The sequence below is a fragment of the Miniopterus schreibersii genome (genome assembly GCF_964146895.1).
Source record: "Miniopterus schreibersii genome assembly, chromosome: 17".
Lineage (NCBI taxonomy): Eukaryota > Metazoa > Chordata > Mammalia > Chiroptera > Miniopteridae > Miniopterus > Miniopterus schreibersii.
The window spans coordinates 28,685,982-28,703,758 of record NC_138117.1 but is presented as its reverse complement, the minus strand read 5'-3'; the positions used below and the strand labels follow the sequence as shown (position 1 = coordinate 28,703,758).

The 17,777-nt window shown below is 47.0% G+C and overlaps 1 protein-coding gene across 3 annotated transcripts in view; it reads left to right on the top strand.

Annotated features, from left to right (window-relative positions):
• Positions 1–5,098: 5,098 nt before the first annotated feature.
• JPH1 (junctophilin 1) overlaps positions 5,099–17,777 on the top strand; it is a 76,952-nt gene continuing 64,273 nt past the window's right edge. For all 3 annotated transcript variants that reach the window (XM_081116780.1, XM_081116782.1, XM_081116781.1), the window contains exons 1-2: positions 5,099–5,683; positions 10,371–11,130. In XM_081116780.1, the coding sequence (XP_080972906.1) occupies positions 5,305–5,683; positions 10,371–11,130 (1,139 nt within the window). In that variant the 5' untranslated portion in view covers positions 5,099–5,304. The remainder of the gene's footprint in view (positions 5,684–10,370; positions 11,131–17,777) is intronic.

Here is a 17,777-nt window from a genome sequence, read left to right as displayed (position 1 = left end):
AAGTAACAGTGAAATGCAAGAGGTGACAAAAAATGCGAGTGTGTGTGTAAGGAAAGGAAGAGGGATTTAAGCATTATCTGGAATGCAATCAGTGTCTGAAGAACCCAACCAGGGTTACAGCTTTGAGGTGTGCTGTTAAGGTGACACGTGGACTGGGACAGAGCATCCCCCAGGTCACTCAGTTACAAGAAAGCCTTTCCTATTACTGGCTATTGTTTCATGTCCCTTTCAAGAGCCCTCAGAACCACTCCTCCCCGTTAGAACTGACATTTCTTTTACTGCCTACGAATTTATTTCCCTTTTCTGTCCTTCATCCTTTAGCAGCTGCTTACTCCTTAGTGGCACTTTCTGCAATATTTGTGTGCCTCCCTGCTTTATTCAGCTCTTCAAGAAAAGATCATCTCATCAATTTTCACAGCTTTTACTGTCTCGATACCAACACTCCCAGATATATTTTATGTTCCCTTGCCACCCCCAAGTTGTGCTATTTCAAATACTGAGTTGCCTCGGTATCTTCCTACTTCAGAATAAAACATTCTGATTTTCAGTGTATCATAAGAGAGGTGAGTTTGTCATCTTGTCTCCCCAGACCCCAGGGACCTCTTTTCCAGGAGGTCTCCTCTGTCTCAGGCACAGACATGGACTCCCTCATTCCCTCCCTCTATAGGGTGTCTCTTAACTCAGGGCCACCCTTCTAGAGATGTCTGGAAGGATGTCCCTTCCACTTTATCCACAAAGCTAAACAATATGCCCATGATTCCCTCCCCCCCCCCCCCCCCAAGCAGCTTCAACCACAGCAGCCCACAAAACCACTCTGTCCTCTGAACTCTTAGGACTCTTGACACTTACTTGCTACTTGTAGTCATCTCCTGTGTACTTTTACTGTCTTTTTTATCTCCTGATCTTTAGAGATGGTTTCTACCCTGGCCAGGATGAAGCTGCCCAGAGCAGTGGCAGGGGGGCAGGATGTGAAGGAAGAGCGGATAAACCATTAGTCCTGGATGAACATGGGGGGAGGGGTGACCTAGAGAAGATGGTGACAAGGTTAACCCCTATGGCTTGAGTGACTAGTGGGAGTCTCATAAGGAGGTGCTGCAGGACAATAGCCGTCAGGAGAAAAGTGCCGATTTCTTACAGGCAGACCTCGTTTTATTGGGTTTCACTTTATTGGGCTTCACAGATGTTGCATTTTTTACAAATTAAAGGCAAAACAATTACGAGTTGCTTTATTGCGGCTGCCTGGAATTGAACCCACAATATCACTGAGGTTCACCGATACTTACCAGCTCATTAATTTTTAGCTCTTGACCTGCATTACCCAGCTGCCTACTGAACGTCTCTGGGATCTATTTCTCTGTGATCATCTCCTACATGAACCTATCTTCCCAGCCTCTGTAGCTTACTCTTCTTTCTCCACTTCTTTAATGCCACACAGCAGCACTGCCATTCATCCAGGCAGGTATTCTAGAAACAGGAAAATCCTCCTCACCCCCCCTTCTTGCTCTCCACGCTCACTCCAAAGCAGGAGGGTAATAAAGAGAACCGCTTCTTGAGCCAGACAGGCCTGGGTTTGAATCCCTGCCCAACTCTTCCCGCCTTGAATGACTGTGGGCACATGAATGCCCCACACGGTATTTTTCTTCTCCTGTAAAATGGCTCTAATACTAATACTGCCCATGTGGGTTATGACGAGATTGCAATGAACTGATGCACACCAAGAACTTAGCACAGAACCTGGCACACAGGGACACCTTCAAAGTTTTGAAAACCATTCATTTTAGAATTCTCCTCTTCTGCTGATCTCATGTTGTCTGCAAAGCTTACGACCACATTTCTTAATTTCTGTACTTATTGCCGACAAATTCCTTAAATTTCTTGAATGCTTTATTTACAAAGGTGCAAGTAATACTCATTCTGACATATAATAAGTCACGGCCCGGCTTTCAGAGTTGGTTTAGGGTCAAGGTAAGGTCCAGGCTGTGGACACACTTGGAACCACATCCTTTTAATAAACACTGGCAGGTTAGCTTTTCGTCATTTGTACATTTTTTAATTAAAAATTCTCTATAATTAATTCTACTATGTAAAATAGTTATTAATAAATGTTTAAACACACCTTCATTTAAAAAAAAAGATTAAAATCTAAGTAAAACACCCTCACCAACACGTTGTTACTAGAGACACACACTCAAAGCGGCCTACCTTTAGTCACCAGGCTTTACAGAAAGGCAGTCTCTAATCGCTGGGTTTGAAGGGAAGACAAGAAACTGCTAGAGTGGTTGTTGGCCCCTGGGCTTTAATGGCCTCCCCCACCCCACCTGTCAAAGCAACATTCACATTCTCTTCTTACTAATCCCTTCTTAAAGCTAAATTCAACTCCCCCTTATCCAGGGCAAAGGTTCAGAGTGAGAGGGGAAACAAGGACATTACTAACCCTGACGGGTAAAGCCAGCATCGTTCCACTGCCTACTTTCTACCATCCCTCACTCTCAGCACTTCTTCCTAGTGCATGTCCCCATCTTCTCCAAACGTCACCACTGAACCTGAACCCTCACATCCTTACACACGTCCGTGCAGCGGGGGAAACATTCCACTGTGGTAGGGGCAGGTAAATGGGATCATGGCTCCTATTGTTACTTTGCCAAAAATCGTTCCGCGAGGTACCACCCATTCAATACTAATTTTCTTCCATGAAGAGAGTCAATGGCAGAGTCGGGTTACAATTAAGATTATTTGAAATTTAATAGCAGATAGCTGGCGGTGGATTCTCTCTTTTAATGAAGGTTCCTTCCAAGGAAGGCATTATAAGGAAGAGCGAGAGGAAACGATTAAGAGATAAATGGCCATATCTTCTATCCTCTCCAAATTTCCATATTCTGCCCTGATGTGTGTGTACCACAATCCTGTGCCCGCCCACCACGGATGGACCAAACATCTTTTACAAAAGCCAGAAACTTGCTCTGTGCTGTATATTCCAGAAAATTCGTCATTTGTGTGAGAGCTAATTAGGAAAAGTAAAAATCATTCGGTGTTTCCACCACACTTGCACACAAAAATGAAGTCCTTAAGTGTTCCTACATGGATCCAGCACCTAGATCCAAAATATATGATCGAGGGACAAAGACACTCTGTGAAGAAAGCCAGTTTTAAGAAAAAAAAATGCCGTCTTGGCATTTCCCATGAAACAAATCCCCCAAACAGATGGAAATGTATCTGCCTATGCTAGCTGCTGATCCCAGTGTGTCCCGTAACAGAGAAATGCAGCTACGATTCAGCTGCAAAGTCCTGGGCCCTGTTTTCCCAGTGGCCTAAATCAATCCCCAGCCCAGGACAAGATGCTGAGCAGGATGCGGAATTATTTCAGGCCACTGGGGTAAGCACTATTCCTGGCAGCTCGCAGGCAGCGCCACGGATGAGGGTTTCCAGTTCTCTTTGGTGATTTGGTTCTGTGTAAACTGAGATTTTTCTTTCAGCATTTCAGCCAGATAAGCAGGAAAGGCCCACTCCAGTCCTGAGATGGAGGCAATCAAGGTCAATTTCAGTTTCTTTTCTGTGCAGTTTAGTCTACTTTTCCCTGATGCCTTCCCTGACACCTGTCCTTATATTTTTATCTGATTATCAAATACCTATGAGAGAAACTTTGGCAACCTCTGGTGCTCGCTCAGTCATCCAAAAGCCTCTTAGCCTAAGGACTAGTGTGGATACTCAGCAAAGCATGTCCTTGAGAGGCCGACCTAAGACCCCTGGCTATGAACCACAGGGAAGTGTCTCCCATGGGCATTTTGAGGGTGAGATTGAGACCAATGCCTGCTCTCACCCGAGACAACACTGACCGATTCAACTTGCCTGTTACCAAATCTCTAATTCCTGGCTTTGCACTGTGCGGACAGAATACTCAGTTGTCATCTAAGGTGGAAAGGGAAAGGCAACTCTTGTCACTTCCATATAGGAGAAATTGACATTTAAAAGTTTCAAAGAGTTGTCCAAACTGAACTCAACAAAGCAGTGTTGTAGCTGGAAAGATCAGCTGACACCTGTCCCCGGTTTTGTAGGTCACCGACTCTTTGTAAGTTTAGAGCAGTGTTTTACTTACCATATACCTCCTTGAAAGCTGCTGTTTACTTTCCTAAACTATGGACACCAGGGGAGAGTACCAGGTGTACATTCCAGACACTCACCCAATATACTCCGACGGAGCCATCCGCCTGTTGGGTACACAGCTCCAGGCTGAAGAATTTCTAAAGTTATTAGAAGAACAAATGAGGCATTAAGGGGAGTGGGCTCCGTCCGATGCACAAGGAAACAGCCTATAACCCCGCAGAGACAGGTTAAAAACAACCTCTCCGTTATTACAAATAGAAACAGTAACCAATGGACACCGTGCTTTTTCAAACTGCATTGCCCTCCCCTGAATCTTCATTAAATAAATGCAAACACATGTGCATTGAAATGGGCGGGTGCGTCAGAACATCCTGCGCAATTACATCTAGGCTGCCACCGATTGATATCACAGGCATACATATATCTGGGGGATATTAAGTCCCAATGACAGCTGAGCACGACACATGCAACAGAACACAAGTGGGAACGCCGAAAAAATGCAATTACAAACCCCATGCAGACAAACACGGACCCAGGAGTTTTCCCTCAACACACACACACACACACACGTGGCCGCACTTGGAGGCGCTTAACCACCTCGATAAACCGCGAGCACCGGCCCCGAGGCTGCGCCGCCCGCGAGCCGTCTCCGCGCGCGCAGCCGCGCCTTCGTCGCCAGGTGGGGACGGCCGCGCGTCCCCGGGGACAGGTGCCCTCCCGCCGCACCCCCTGGCGCGAGCTCCCGCGCGCCCGGGCCCCCCGCGGGAGAGAGCGGCCCCCGCTGGGGGCAGGGCCGGTGGGGCCGGAGCCGCGGGGCCGGGCCTCGGCGCCCGGGGAGGGGACAGGGGCGGGCGCGGGGCGGCGCCCGGCTCACGTGGGCGGGCGGGAGCAGCTGAAGGTCCGCTCCGGAGCCGGGGCTGTCCTCTCGCGCGCGGCGCTGGCCAGGGCGGTGGCACCGGAGGCGGCGGCGGTGGAGGCGGAGGCGGAGGCGGAGGCGGAGGCGGAGGAGGGCGGCGGTGGCGGCGGCGAAAGAACCGGGGAGGACGGGGGCGGCGTCGGACTGGAGCCGAGCGGCCGCGGGAGCTGCCCGGGGCGCTGTCGCGCGCTCGCCCGCCGGGCCCCCACCGCCGAGCTACACCCTGCCGTGCCCAGCTCTGCCCGCGTCCGTGCCCCCGCGGGGAGCGCGCCGGGGCTGCCCCCCGAATGACGGGCGGAAGGTTCGACTTCGACGATGGCGGCACCTACTGCGGCGGCTGGGAGGAGGGCAAGGCGCACGGGCATGGCATCTGCACGGGGCCCAAGGGCCAGGGCGAGTACTCGGGCTCCTGGTCGCACGGCTTCGAGGTGGTCGGAGGCTACACCTGGCCCAGCGGCAACACCTACCAGGGCTACTGGGCGCAGGGCAAGCGGCACGGGCTGGGGGTGGAGACGAAGGGCAAGTGGATGTACCGGGGGGAGTGGTCACATGGTTTCAAGGGGCGCTACGGGGTCCGGCAGAGCCTGTGCACCCCGGCTCGCTACGAGGGTACCTGGAGTAACGGGCTGCAGGACGGTTACGGCGTGGAGACCTACGGGGACGGAGGTGAGCGGCGGCGCCGGCGGCTCTGCCAGCTGGCGCGGTGGGCTTGGCGGGGCAGCCGGGGGGACGCGGGGCGCACGTGTCCGGAAACCCGCCAAAACACCTGGGGCGGCCCCCCTCCCCCCGGGCCCGCCCTCCCGCAGAGGGCGCGTTGGGACGCAACTGGTGCGCGGGGGGCCGATCTGACCCGGTTCTGGGCGCGGGCGCCGCGTCCACGCCCGGGGCGGCCAGGCGTGGAGCTACCTGGCGGGCGCCAGCGCAGCGCTGCCCCCGAGGTGTTTCCGCCGGGGAGGGCTGGGCAGGAGGGAGGACGCTGTCACTTGAGCCCGTCACATTACGTTCCTGATCCCTCCCTCTCCCGGCCGGGTTTGAAATCGCCACTCCCTTGCAGCTAGAGCGAGCGCCCCGGGCTTGGAGGCTGGCGGTCGGCGCTGACCGCTCCCGGATTGGTTTCACGAGGAGTCGTATTTCGCTGCTGGTCCTCTAGTAGCCTAAAGATAGAATCCAGAACCCCATAACTAGGATGTGGGGGAATGGTACCTTATTTGGGGTTCCTTTGGAAACATCCTAGCTAGGGGAGCGGAGAGGCCACCTGACGCAGGTGGAGTTCGCAGCGAGTGGGGGCTTTGCTACTTGTTTTCATTCGGTTCCTTAAACTGTTGGTGTTCCTTAAAGAGGGGTAGTCTTTGTTGACCTGGAGATCTATGGACACACCACTAGGAAAACATTTTAGAAATGAGCAAGGAACTCTACGTTTTAAAAAAATACAATTAAGAGAGATAGTGCCCAAAGCTGTTGAGTTAGCAGCTGCTTTACTCCTGAGAGTGGCAGTGCCCAAACCCGATGTGCAGGAAGGTGTATGACCTAAACAGTATGCTGGTGAACAAAACTCACCTTATTTTAATAGTTAACAATATTTGCAAAAGAAACTATGTTAATAGTAGAGCAGACTTTATTTTCAATTAGGGAAAGTATACGTTATTGAAACAGGTGTCAGAACCTGGTGGATTTCCTTGTGTAATAAGCCGAGAAAGATTAATAGTTTATGCTTTGGCAAACTACATTTTCTGACAGTAAACATAATCATAGTTTATTGAAAAAGGTTGTAGGAGGCAATGTCATCTTTTGGAATTTCGCAGCTCAGTGGAAGGAGATTAAAGGGATCCAATTAAAAGTTTCTCCAGCCTGGTGCAACCCCAGTTGTGCCATTGCCTATATAAAAGCTTTTACAATTTGTACACTCACTCAGAACATGGGCCGTGTTTCAAATGCAAAACAGCAGAATGGTAGGATTTGCTAAAAGGGACATATTTTCGTCCTAAATAAAGGATATGGTTCTCATGAATTAAAAGGAAGGGAAAAAAACTTTCTCGAATACTTTTATATGGGCTGCTTGAGTCCCAAGTTCCACAGTACAGTAGTTAATTAGGGCCCTTAAATGTTCTGAATGGACACAGGGTGCCTTGGTTGGCAGCCCTATAATATGTTAGCTTGTGATTGGATTTTACTGGAGGCCCCAGCTCTTCAATATAACTAAATGCCATGCTCAAAAGTGGAACGCAATGTTTTTTAAATGTGTGCATCATTTTATAACCTTTTAGGAAGGCTGTAGATAGTTCTCTTCAGGAAGGTTAAAAATAGTCTTAAAGTTACTAATTAAACAAAATATCTTGGTTTAAGGTATTCATTATACCTAGTAATCAAAAAATATATATAGCACAGTGAAGGTAGTCTCTGTATGTTTTGTGGAAGCTCAAATAAGTGTCTGGGCTGACTATGGATAATCTGCCTTCTGTTTAAAAAAAAAAATTTTTTTTTTTAAATTAAAAGCCTTAAAATTTGCCATCACCATAGGACAGTGGTTTTCTTTTTCTATTAAAAAAAAAAAATCTAATATGCTGCCAATTAGGAAGGGGAAAAACTTAAAAATCATGATTTGAGTGTTTACTCTGTGCTAGATGATTTCCTGCTTTCTTTCATTTGTCATTCTGTTTAATTAGCAAGTCCTCAGTCATAAAAGGTGGGGTCTGAGTGGAAGTATATTGCCGTAATTTATTTCAAATAAAGGTTTTGGGTGAAAATAGGAATCATCACTTTCCCTATTCTTACGTGAGTTAGCTTGGGGTGGTTTATTTATTTATTATTTGCCTCTGCACGACTATATGTTTGTCCCTGTACACGCACTGTCAGACTTGGGGAAAATCTGATCCCATGTATTTTGGGGTGACATTAAGTTAGAGGAGGAAGTAGTAATTCCATGGGGGAAGTATCATGTGACTTATTCGTGATTTGTGTGTGAAGTGTTGCTGACTAGAAACCCCCTGAATATTACATCAGAATAAATTGGCACCATACTCGAAATCCAAATTGAGGTGCCCAGCATTTTTGGTGCAAATTCTGATCTGCTATATCTCATTTTTTCCCCACCTGTCATAAAACTACTGGAAATTTTTAGGAAGACATATTGTTGTTAACTGTATGCATACTTGCACATACCCATCGGTAGCATAGAAACATAAGTTTGGCATATAACACTCTTAATTTGGAACTCATTCTGAACTGGACACCTCCCACTACAAAATGGCTCTATCTAGAAAATCGGCTCCCAGAAGAAAAACCGTAGAACAGAATTTAAAACAAAACCCATAGATACCAGTTTCACACTTGTGGAATCTGCATCTATCTTTAAGGCGTTGAGAGGACCTAATTAGAGCTTTATTTGAGCAGTAAATGAAGTTGGAACCCACCTGCTTCATAAAGAAATAGGGGCCCTTTTTTCTAGGTTCACTGACTAAACTAAACCTCTTTTAAATTTCAGATGAACTACTAACACTTTGGCTGTAAATTGGTTTCTGGCAAGTCCACGGAGGAATTCTTCCATGTACTGTGATTTAACAGAATAGGATGGGGCTGTGGCCAGCTGTTCGCCTCGCCCTCCCTGCTTGACAGTTAATCAGAGACCTAAACTTTCTAATTATTGTTGTTGCCTTAAACTGCTTAGCTTTTCGAGCGATACTTCTTTGGAAATTCCAAATATTAGTCTTTCCTTTGGAGATATCAATTTAAGGAAACTATTAATGTTCTCTCAGTGGTAAGCATTTACTAGGATAGTATGACTGCAGTTTAAAAGTATAAATACTTATTGATTCACATAGCACCTTTGGAAATTCTTCTAGCAAAATTGACATTGTGTAGGAAAGTTAGAAGGATATAATTTTAGTGTTCCACGTTTATTTAAAACAAACAAAATATTTAAAATAAAGTGGTTTGTTTTAGTATGTGTAAGTCAGATTATAACTTTTATCATAGAATTTAAATTTTATCTATATAGGTGAAGGGAAAGCCAAAATTGTCATTTCCTGATCATTCAGTTTCCTTCCCTGCTAAGGTGGTAATGTTTGAAGCTGGCTAGTATTCAGTAGGAAGTTTCTTACCCTAAATTGTCCTATATGACTGTCCTACCCTTTGTGGTTTATCCTTCTGAGAAAGCTATAACCTGCCCACCTCCTCAGAAGTTCATAGATGTCTGCTTAAGGCTTTCACATCTACCCAGCATATGGCATTCACAGTACCACACCTATTTAATATTTCATTGTTGCCCTGCTATTGTCTATTTATATGACATAAATATAGTAGAATGAACAGAAAGAGAAGGTAGTTGTGAAATTAGTCAAAACTTTTGATTTGGGGGTCATTTTAGTTTTAACTTTTAAGTGCAGCCCTTGTTAACACAATGACATAAAACTACTAGCATTTTTGCTCAGAATTTTTAAATGAAATGCATGAAAAACAATGGACATCTGTGTGTAGCCATTTAAAATGAAAAGTGACTTCAAGGTAGATCTATAAAATCTGAAACAGTTGGAGACAGACTGTAATAATTCATTTTCTATGATCCTGTGAATTGTTATGAATACAGAAGTAATTGCATCTTAAAATTTCCACGTAGCTTTGTTTGGAGAGGTACTATAACTCATTTTTTAAATTAATTTGTATAAATTACTATAATGTGTTCAAATTATTTTTTACTATATTTTTGTTTTTTTCCAATTACAATTTACATTCAGTATTATTTGGTATTAGTTTTAGGTATAGTTAGTGGTTAGACAATCATATACTTTACAAAGTGTCCCCCCCACCCCCACTATTTCCAGCAAAGGCACTGTAATTTAAATTTTGCTTTTAATAAAAGGAAATGACCTTGATTTTGAAAAGAAAATTTGAAGTTCCCTAATTTTAACATTCATTTCTTCCTAAGATTATTTAGAACTCTGCCCCAGGTTACTTTTTAAATGCCTTTGCTGACTTATTTCATAGACGACCTTACTGGACATAAATGCTCTAGAGGTTGTCCTCCCCCTGAAAAGGCATAATGTTCGTGGCAAAAGGGCTCTGGTATCATAGTTTAAAGCCGCGCTGCCAAGCACATGTCCGCGCTCAGGTGAATTCCTAAGGTTGCCTCTGGCCTCGTCTCGGTGCCTCCGAGGGTGAGCAGCGTCTCCTCGCCCACCGCCAGGGAGACGCAGGCATGCAGAGGGTCCCTCGGGGCTGGCGGGGAGGCTGCGGGGAGGCTGCGGGGTCGCGCCCTGGGCCCCCCGCCCCGCGCCCCGGGCTGTGCCAAGCGCGCGGCCGGCCCGGCGAGGAACGCGCGCCCCCGCCCGGACTCACGCTGCGCTTTGGTCTCTCCAAGGTACGTACCAGGGCCAGTGGGCCGGCGGCATGCGGCACGGCTACGGCGTGCGCCAGAGCGTGCCCTACGGCATGGCCACGGTGATCCGCTCGCCCCTGCGCACCTCGCTGGCCTCGCTGCGCAGCGAGCAGAGCAACGGCAGCGTGCTCCACGACGCCGCGGCCGCCGCCGACACGCCCACGGGCACGCGCGGCGGCTTCGTGCTCAACTTCCAAGCGGACGCCGAGCTCGCGGGCAAGAAGAAGGGCGGCCTCTTCCGCAGGGGCTCGCTGCTGGGCAGCATGAAGATCCGCAAGTCCGAGTCCAAGTCTTCCATCTCCAGCAAGCGCAGCTCGGTGCGCAGCGACGCGGCCATGAGCAGGATCAGCTCCAGCGACGCCAACTCCACCATCAGCTTCAGCGACGTCGACTGCGATTTCTGCCCCGTGGAGGACCACGTGGACGCCACCACCACCGAGACCTACATGGGCGAGTGGCGGAACGACAAGCGCAACGGCTTCGGCATCAGCGAGCGCTCCAACGGCATGAAATACGAGGGCGAGTGGGTCAACAACAAGCGGCACGGCTACGGCTGCACCGTGTTCCCCGACGGCTCCAAGGAAGAGGGGAAGTACAAAAATAATGTTCTGGTCCGTGGAATTAGGAAGCAGCTTATCCCGATAAGAAACACAAAAACTAAGGAGAAGGTGGACCGAGCCATCGAAGGCGCGCAAAGGGCGGCCGCCATGGCGAGAACCAAAGTGGAAATAGCCAACTCGAGGTATGTCGGCGCAGGGTGGGCGGCTCCGCCGGGGCGGTGCAGACGGCGCCAAGCCGATTGCGGTGGTCAGGCCGCTGGTGACGTGGCCAGTAGCTCCTGCCACGGCCGGAGTCAAAGGTGGCACATGGTTAAGCCCAACAGTCAGAGTTGGAGATGTCCCTGCGCTGTTCCGAAGCTTTCCATCACCAGAAAACGTGGGGGGCACACTGAGGTCCCCTTCCTGTTAGCGATTGCTCCCCTGATCCGTAACGTGATGGAGGTCACGCAGGCCCTGTGTTCATTTTCCCAGTTCAGAAAGTTATACATACTTTTTTTTTTTTTTTTAAGTACCCCTGAAATACTGCCAGGGAGAGCGCGGTGCCTCCACATGGAAACATACCCAGCATAGATGAGTCCCCTTATCCTAACATTTCAGTTCCAGGTGTTTACAACTCCGGTCGAAGTATCCTAATTTTTAAATTCAGATTCTGCCTGTTAGGTGAAATTGGTCTTGAGAAAGCCACCGAGGTCTGGACTGGCAGACGTTTGGAGGTTACGTGATAAAATCTAGCATGCATTCTTGAAAACAACAGAGCTCATGTACATGGGAAAGGCAGAGAGACAGGCTCAGAGAAATCGCCTCATTCAGTGCAGGAAAGATTAGATCACTGTGTATTAAAAGGTGGGGGTGGGGGAACCTGCCATGGACAGATGGGACTGTCAGTGCGCCAAGGTTGGGAGAAAGTAGAGCAGTAGAGACAGGCTGGCGTGAGGAGCAGAAGGCGGGTGAATAATAGAGTGAGGAGTAGGGTGTATGTGGGCACAGAAGGACTGTGTACTTGAAGTTTTACCATTAATAGCTGGGTTCAGGGATCCAACGAGAGGGATGGAGAAATCTATTGGGAATAGAAGTTTATTAGGGATGAATGTCGTGTTAGAGACACAGAAGATAAGGGGATGGTTATAAATGGAAATTTTTAATTTTAGGCATATTTAAGTGGGTACTGATGGGCCACAGTTGTGTGTGACTTGAGGCAGACATTTAGAACAGAACATTAAAAATGCTTTTCCTGCTTCAGTAATAATCTCCCATAGACATAAACCTCCTTTGAAACCACAGAATATTAGCATGTCTTCAGGTTTTTATTCTTAGCATTGAATGTATGACCACCACCTCCCAATTTTTTTGGCTGAAACATATGAAATTTGTTTTATTTGAACTTTATGATGTACAAAGTGGCAATTTCATATGGTTGAACTTCATACTTCTAGATTTCCAAAGGTCTTCTTTGTTTTGTTTGTTTTTTTAATGCCCCTATTCTGTGGCTACTATTTACTTCTGAGTGTCTGAAACGCTGCTTGGAAAATGGGAGATTTTGCATTATTTATAGTTACATATTGTAATTGTAAAAGTCTTCAAAGGTTTCCATTACATCTCAAACCAATCCTCTTTTAAAGTTAGTATTTCTTGGTAGTCAGCACAAACTTTTATGAAGAGTCTCTCCTTGTCTTCTCTGCCGAGTATCTTTTATTTTAGACCTTAGCTTTCTCTGATCACCAAGCATCTACCTGCTTTTCCGTTTGCTTTGTAGGTAGGATACTTGCCAATTCTAATCTTGGTGCCTTCCCTGGCCCTCAGCTAACCTTAAAGCTAGTCGTACACCTAGCCTGTAATTTCAAACACACTCCTGGACTTTTCCATTTTATTTTCACCTTACAACCTAGTGATATACTAGAGGCAGTTCAGTCTCGGCAGATGGAAAATAGGCCTGTGCAGGGCACTCTGGCATCAAATGACTGTCTTATGCTTGCTGTGATTACTGACTTTATGATTAGTTTATGTTGGAGGAATCTACATAACGGAAGGGAACCAGCTACCTGTGGTGTGAAGCTGATCTCTGATTCTGCTGGTGTCATAAAACTCTTACCCAAGTCCTAGGCACGTCCTCTCTGCTGAAAGTCTTTTGAGGGTGCTGTTTTGTATTTTGGGAATACTGTATGGTACAGTTTATAATCAGGAGTTCTTTAGCTTAAGATGTTATACTTTTAACTAGCTAACTTCATGAAAGACCTTATTTCGCTATTCAGAAAAATGCTCCGTCCGTTATGCTCACTGAAATAAGCCAGTCCAAGGACAAATACTGCACAATTCTACTTATGAAAGTGTCAAAAGTGGTCACGCTCAGGGAAACAGAAAGTGAAGTGGTGGTTGCCAGGGGCTGTGGGGAGGAAGACATGGGAAGGTGGAGGTGACAGGTGTCAAGTTTCAGTTCAGCAAGACGAAAAAGTTCTACAGGGCCGCTGTGCGGCATTGTCTGTAGTTAACAGTATGCTGTTGGGCACTTAAAGTTTTGTCAGTAGGGTAGATCTCATGTTAAGTATTCTAACCACAATAAAAAAAAAATCATTGACACAGTAGACCAAAAAGAAACCCACTCAATGAACCCTTTCTATTCTTTCTTTCACTGTTGTAGTCCCCACTCCTTGCTCTAATGACTGCTTCAGATACCGAGTTTTGCAACTTGACTTGGTAGCAAGTAGCTGAAGGACTGGCCTTCTCCCTAGACTAGCTCTGAGTTTACAGTTCTATGTTCTCTTAAAAACTTTTTTTCTGAAACGGGGGAGGCAGGTCGTGTTAAGTTTCTGGAGATTGCTGCCTGGGGAGGACTTCTGGCTGTCTTACTGTCATAACCGCTGCTCTTTCTCATGGCCCTTCTTGTAGTTGTTGCCATTAATGTTTTTGTTTTTAAAACTATCCGACTTAAAGAATATAGACACACTCCCTGTCCCCTGCCCTGGTAATGGCAAAATAAGAACTAGAAAGGGGCACTCTGGCAGCTGCCATGGTTAAAATCAGTAGTTCACCACTGGCCACAAAGGGAGTTGGCCAGTGACTAGTTAGTGACCATTTCAGTTTGCCGCCCAGATGGTGCTAGTCGTTGTCCTCTCGCTGTCATTTCTTATGCTGCAGAGCTTTTTGTTTCTGAATCTCAGGGAAATGGCTTTTATGCCATCACCCCATTTTATCTGGTAGCAAAGCCTAGGGTGAGCGCTGGTAAATTGTGTCCTTTGGTAATGTCTCGCGGAAATCAAAAGACAGAACCCCCAGCCCAGGCCCAAAGATTCAGGAAAGTGTGGCAGGTCTGTGGACCTCCCATTGCTTCTTTGAAGAGGGCGAGATGCGTGTTTCCAATGAACACATAGGAGGCTTATTTCCAAAGGCTTCATATGTCCCCTGTTTAATTCTTACAGGTCAGGGAGTGGGGGATGACATAAGTCAGTAGAGAGTAGAAATAATGCAGCAGATACAGAATTAGTAGATACTGGCAGGTGAGCACTTAGAGTTAAGGCTATAAGGGGTGCTCATAATTTGCTGGCCTCCTATCTAACTTTTCTTTAGGTTTCTGTTCTAATCCCCAAAGTACTGCGTTTATAAGACTTAACCAAACGTTCCGTTCTCTTGTCTTGGTCCTGAGGATAAAAGTCATCACCTGAAGTTGAGAAAGAGTCTCAACCTTGTTTTTTAAGAAATGTCAAGAGGGAGTAGAACAGATCTGGATGTTTCAAGCCCCTCCTGTCCAGAGGTGGAGACTGAGGCCCCGCTCAGGGTCACCCCACCGTCCCTGTAGTTTCCATTATGTTTCTCATTCGGGCATTTTGTATCCCATTAACTCTTGTCTCCAGTCGTTCCTTAAGGGAGATGTTCACAGTACTGTTCCTTGAGAAAAATACTGGAAGGAAGAATTTTAAGAATTTAATTCACCTGGTTGAGACAGCCAATAAGTGGCCCTTAGGGAACCACTTTCCATGGAAATGAATAGGTAATTCAGGAACGGGTGCAGACTAAAGAAGAGCGGTGTGGAATCTGAGCCTCGGAGGAAAGACATACGGTGCTAGAGGACAGAAGCAGGATGGTGACAGGACTGGAGAGAGCCAGCCTGAAACAGTGACCGCCGCAGGCCTCTGCTGTACTACCTTCATTTTATCAGATCAGAAGAAAGAGATAATGGGAGAAGGGAGTGGTCAGCCTCACTGGAGCTCCTGGGGTGCTGGCTGCGTGTTCCCAGAACTCCACTGAAGCGTCAGGGATGGGACAGGCCAGCCCTTGGTCATCGAGTGAGGCTGTGCTCCTCCCATTACCCCGTTAGTGTGACCCGCAGAGCCCCAGCAGGTGGTAACCGCAGCACCTGGGCAGTAGTGTCTGGAGGGAGCCCTGTGCCGTCCCCTGTTCTGCAGGGCTTGTCACAGCCATCGCTGCACAGGGGGACCGAAGCAGCCGGGTAGGAGGTGGAGGGCCTCAAGCTCAAGGGGCCTAGTGGGCAGGTGAGCTTGCTGCATCTGCTTCCAGAACTAGAGATTGGGTTCTGCCTTTGCCAATTGTTGACTTTGATATAAAAATGACATAGTTTGGGGGAAAATCCCACAGGAAAAATAGATTTCCCATACTTTTCTTTAAAAAGACGTATTACTGTGTCATACTGCTCTCCCCCTTCCCTCCATGCCCAGGATGACTTGGCCACGACAGCTTCCCTTCGGTTCTAGGGCCAGCTTTGCTGAGCCCTTTCCTTTGCCTGGTGTCCTTGCCCGGCTCCCAGGCCTGCCTCAGGCTGCTCCGTCCTCAGATTTAGGCACAAAGTCTCTCCTTCACCAAGGGTCTGCTTAACTCCACACCCTCCCACCCCACTGCCACCCCGCCTTCCCCCGGGCTAAATCCCCCAGTAGTCTACGTTGTCATTTTATTTCAGCCTATTTGTTGACTATCTCTTCCTCCAACCAGATTGGGAAGCCAGGCTGCAGGCAGCTTTGCTCACTTCTCTCTGCCCAGCAGCTACCTTGGATCAGGGCGCTTCTCTAAGGCTTCGAGTAAATATTTGATGAATGAGTGAATTAAATTCTCACTGCTTAGGGTATGAACACAGCCGGTGCTTCTAATTCCGTTCGGCTGGACATTTATAAACCACGTTTTTAAGAAAAGAAGCATACGGCTCATAATTCATCCTGCTGTCAGCTAACAGGAGTCAAGGAAGTACAGAAAATGCAGGTGTGTGCCGCAGGTACCCTTCTCTTTAATGAAGTCAGCACCATTAAAGTGTCCTAACTAAGGCAGGGCCAGGAAATAAGAGCTTCAGGTTAAGCCAAACTGTTATCACCATTCCTCATAGGTGTGAGCTGGTCCAGCAGTACAGGCGAGTGCTTCCTGTAAGCAGATCCGGAGACTCCGGGAAGTCACCTCACTCGACTGTAACAACACTAGCTCATCCTACATGTTGAACGTCACCAACATATGTGAGAAGTCAGGACATAAGAGCTGATTGCCTTTTTAAAAGCAAAGTTTGCTGAGTGTTCAGCTGGCTTGTTTTTCCTCTGGAAAGGTTTTTCTTGTCTTGCCCATTTAGGGTCATTTTTTGAATGATACTCAGTAGAACAGTCCCTCACAAGATGACTTGATTCAGACTTCACTCATTAGTAATTAAAACCCAAGGTCACGCGTGAGTCAGTGCACGTGATGGATCCCAATTAAACTTACTACCATCAGTTCTAGGAAAACAGCTTGACCTCCACCGAGGTGTTGTGAAGGGCTAGGAATCTGAAATTCTTCAGTTCTGCTTGACAAAAGGATTCTTTCTCTTTTGCAAATCCAAAGTGTAGTTTATATTCTGCCTTTATTTCCTTTCTGTATTGGGGTCATATCGTACCTTTGAAAACAATTTCAGATTGCCTCTTCCATGAACATTTTGTTTATTCTGGTGGGGCTCTGGTTATTTTTCAGGTATTAGCATAAGTCATTTTTGCAGGAAGGTAACATCCTTGTCATGCCTAACAAGCCATTTTAATGCAGAGGCTGTTAAATAGGTAAAGAAACTTTGGGAGGAAATTACATAAAATGTGGGCATTTACAGCTCAGGAGAGTTCTCATTATTTTCTGCAGTTGTGCTGCCTGTGTTCTTCCATGTCTTCCTTTCTACCTGTCACCCGCCCATTTCCACGTGCTAGCACCAGCCCTTCTACAAACTAACTCCAGAGGCTCAGTTAAAACACTCAGGCTCTGAGTTGCAGAAAAGTTTCCACGAACGAGGACTGATACTTGGCTCTTTCTTCATGGGAGGGGTGTTGCAAGAGTTAAATGAGAGAGTGGGTGTCACAGGGCTTTGTAAACTGTAAATCACCACCTAGAGTTAATGTTTCCAAAAGCATGTCGACCCTGCAAGTGCCATTTCCCAAAATGAAAGCTGATAGGAGACCAAGAAGTCAAACTGGAGGTAAAAGTCGGGGGATGAGGGGAAGGCAGGCTTGGAAAGCAGAAAGACGGCTAAACAAGGGGAAAGGAGTTAATCCCCCCACGCTTGACCCCTGTGTGCATAGGTGAGCCTGGTTCAGGACTCACCCCCTTCCCAGCCTCAGGTCTGGGTGAAGTCAGTGTACCGTCAACAGACAATTATACTTTTTAAGACAAAAAATGAGCAGGAAAATGACATATATATTTATTTCAGGCTACACAGGGGCACCATTCTGAAGACAGCACAGGAAAATAAAGATTTCATCTTTAGAGCGCTTAGGTTTATTAGCGTAGGTCACCAGGATCCTCTCTGTGTATTATCCGTTTTGTATTGCGCGTGAAAATCTTAAACGTGTATTTCTCCTCTTTACCCAAGAACATCCGTTTCCCA